At 53.0% G+C, this 2,500-nt stretch overlaps 1 protein-coding gene across 1 annotated transcript in view; it reads left to right on the forward strand.

The window, feature by feature from the left end:
* Positions 1–2,500, forward strand: part of tfeb (transcription factor EB) — a 58,040-nt gene that overhangs the window by 39,501 nt on the left and 16,039 nt on the right. The window contains exon 6 of the mRNA XM_080548398.1: positions 1,666–1,857. Within this exon, the coding sequence (XP_080404524.1) occupies positions 1,666–1,857 (192 nt within the window). The remainder of the gene's footprint in view (positions 1–1,665; positions 1,858–2,500) is intronic.

Below are 2,500 nucleotides of genomic sequence, written 5' to 3' on the forward strand. Positions count from 1 at the left end.
ACCTGTCTGTCTGTCTGTCTGTGTGTGTACGCCACCAAGCAGGTACCTGTCTGTCTGTCTGCCTGCCTGTCCTGTCTGTACGCCACCAAGCAGGTACCTGTCTGTCTGTCTGTGTGTGTGTCTCTCTGTCTGTCTGTGTGTCTGCCTGTCTGCCTGCCTGTCTGTCTGTCTGTCTGTGTACGCCACCAAGCAGGTACCTGTCTGTCTGTCTGTGTACGCCACCAAGCAGGTACCTGTCTGTCTGTCTGTCTGCCTGTCTGTGTACGCCACCAAGCAGGTACCTGTCTGTCTGTCTGCCTGTCTGTTTCTCTGCCTGTCTGTGTGTGTGTCTGTCTGTCTGTCTGTCTGTCTGCCTGTCTGTGTACGCCACCAAGCAGGTACCTGTCTGTCTGTCTGTCTGTCTGCCTGTCTGTTTCTCTGCCTGTCTGTGTGTGTGTCTGTCTGCCTGTCTGTCTGTGTACGCCACCAAGCAGGTACCTGTCTGTCTGTCTGCCTGTCTGTCTGTGTACGCCACCAAGCAGGTACCTGTCTGTCTGTCTGTGTACGCCACCAAGCAGGTACCTGTCTGTCTGTCTGTCTGCTCCAACACCTACGCCACCAAGCAGGTACCTGTCTGTCTGTCTGTCCTGTCTGTCTGTGTACGCCACCAAGCAGGTACCTGTCTGTCTGTCTGTCTGTCTGTCTGTGTACGCCACCAAGCAGGTACCTGTCTGTCTGTCTGTCTGTCTGTCTGTGTACGCCACCAAGCAGGTACCTGTCTGTCTGTCTGTCTGCCTGTCTGTCTGTGTACGCCACCAAGCAGGTACCTGTCTGTCTGTCTGTCTGTTTCTCTGTCTGCTCCAACACCTACGCCACCAAGCAGGTACCTGTCTGTCTGTCTGTGTACGCCACCAAGCAGGTACCTGTCTGTCTGTCTGTCTGTCTGTCTGTCTGTCTGTCTGTCTGTCTGTCCTGTCTGTCTGCCTGTCTGTCTGCCTGTCTGTCTGTCTGCCTGTCTGTCTGTGTGTCTGTCTGTGTGTCTGTCTGTCTGCCTGTCTGCCTGTCTGTGTGTCTGTCTGTCTGTCTGTATGTCTGTCTGTCTGTCTCTCTGCCTGTGTACGCCACCAAGCAGGTACCTGTCTGTCTGTCTGTCTGTCTGCCTGCCTGTTTCTCTGTCTGCTCCAACACATACGCCACCAAGCAGGTACCTGTCTGTCTGTCTGTCTGCCTGCCTGTTTCTCTGTCTGCTCCAACACATACGCCACCAAGCAGGTACCTGTCTGTCTGTCTGTCTCTCTGTCTGTGTACGCCACCAAGCAGGTACCTGTCTGTCTGTCTGTCTGCCTGTCTGTTTCTCTGTCTGCTCCAACACATACGCCACCAAGCAGGTACCTGTCTGTCTGTCTGTGTGTCTGTCTGTGTACGCCACCAAGCAGGTACCTGTCTGTCTGTCTCTCTCTCTCTCTCTCTGCCTGTCTCTCTGTCTGTCTGTCTGTCTCTGTCTCTCTCTCTCTCTGCCTCTCTCTCCGTCTCTGTGTCTCTCTCTCTGTCTGTCTCTGTGTCTCTCTCTGTCTCTCTGTCTGTCTGTCTCTCTGTCTCTGTCTGTCTGTCTCTCTGTCTCTGTCTGTCTGTCTCTCTGTCTCTGTCGGTCTCTCCCTCCCTGTCTCATCATCTCTCCCTCCATAGACGGTGCATGCAGTGACGGGCGTGGTCCAGCCCTCTCCCCCCCCCACCCTGGCCCCCCCCGGGGGCTCTGCCTCGGCCCCCCCGCCCCTCCACTCCCCCCGCCTGCGCACGGAGCAGCTCATCACGGGGAACAGCGCCCCCAACAGCCCCATGGCCATGCTCAACATCAGCAACTCCAACCACGAGAACGAGGTGGGCACGACAACACTCATATACACACACACACACACACACACATATATATACACATATATACACTCATATACACACACACACACACACACACACATATATACACACACAGAGAACGAGGTGGGCACGACAACACTCATATACACACACACACACACGTATATATATACACACACACACACATAGATACACACACACAGAGAACGAGGTGGGCACACATACACACACATATATGCACGCATAAATGCATAAATGCATAAATTCCTTTATCTAGACAAATGCCAAAGCCATTGACAGCTGTTATAATCTGAGAGGAAATGTTCTGTAATTCATTGTATTTCCAATGACCCTGGGCTTGACCTAGCTGATCACACACGCACACACACACACACACACATACACACACACACACACACACACACACACACACACACACACCATAAAGCCTGCACACGTTCAATCAGAGTAGATGATTGAGGGACACAGAGCCGTGTGGTATATGGTCTGATCACACACACGCCTACACACATACACACACAGACACACACACACAGACACACACACACACACACACACACACACACAGAGCCGTGTGTATATGGTTTGATCAGGGCCTGTATAAGACAGAGCATTACCCCCCAGC

The sequence above is a fragment of the Nansenia antarctica genome (genome assembly GCF_963989245.1).
Source record: "Nansenia antarctica genome assembly, chromosome: 18".
Lineage (NCBI taxonomy): Eukaryota > Metazoa > Chordata > Actinopteri > Argentiniformes > Microstomatidae > Nansenia > Nansenia antarctica.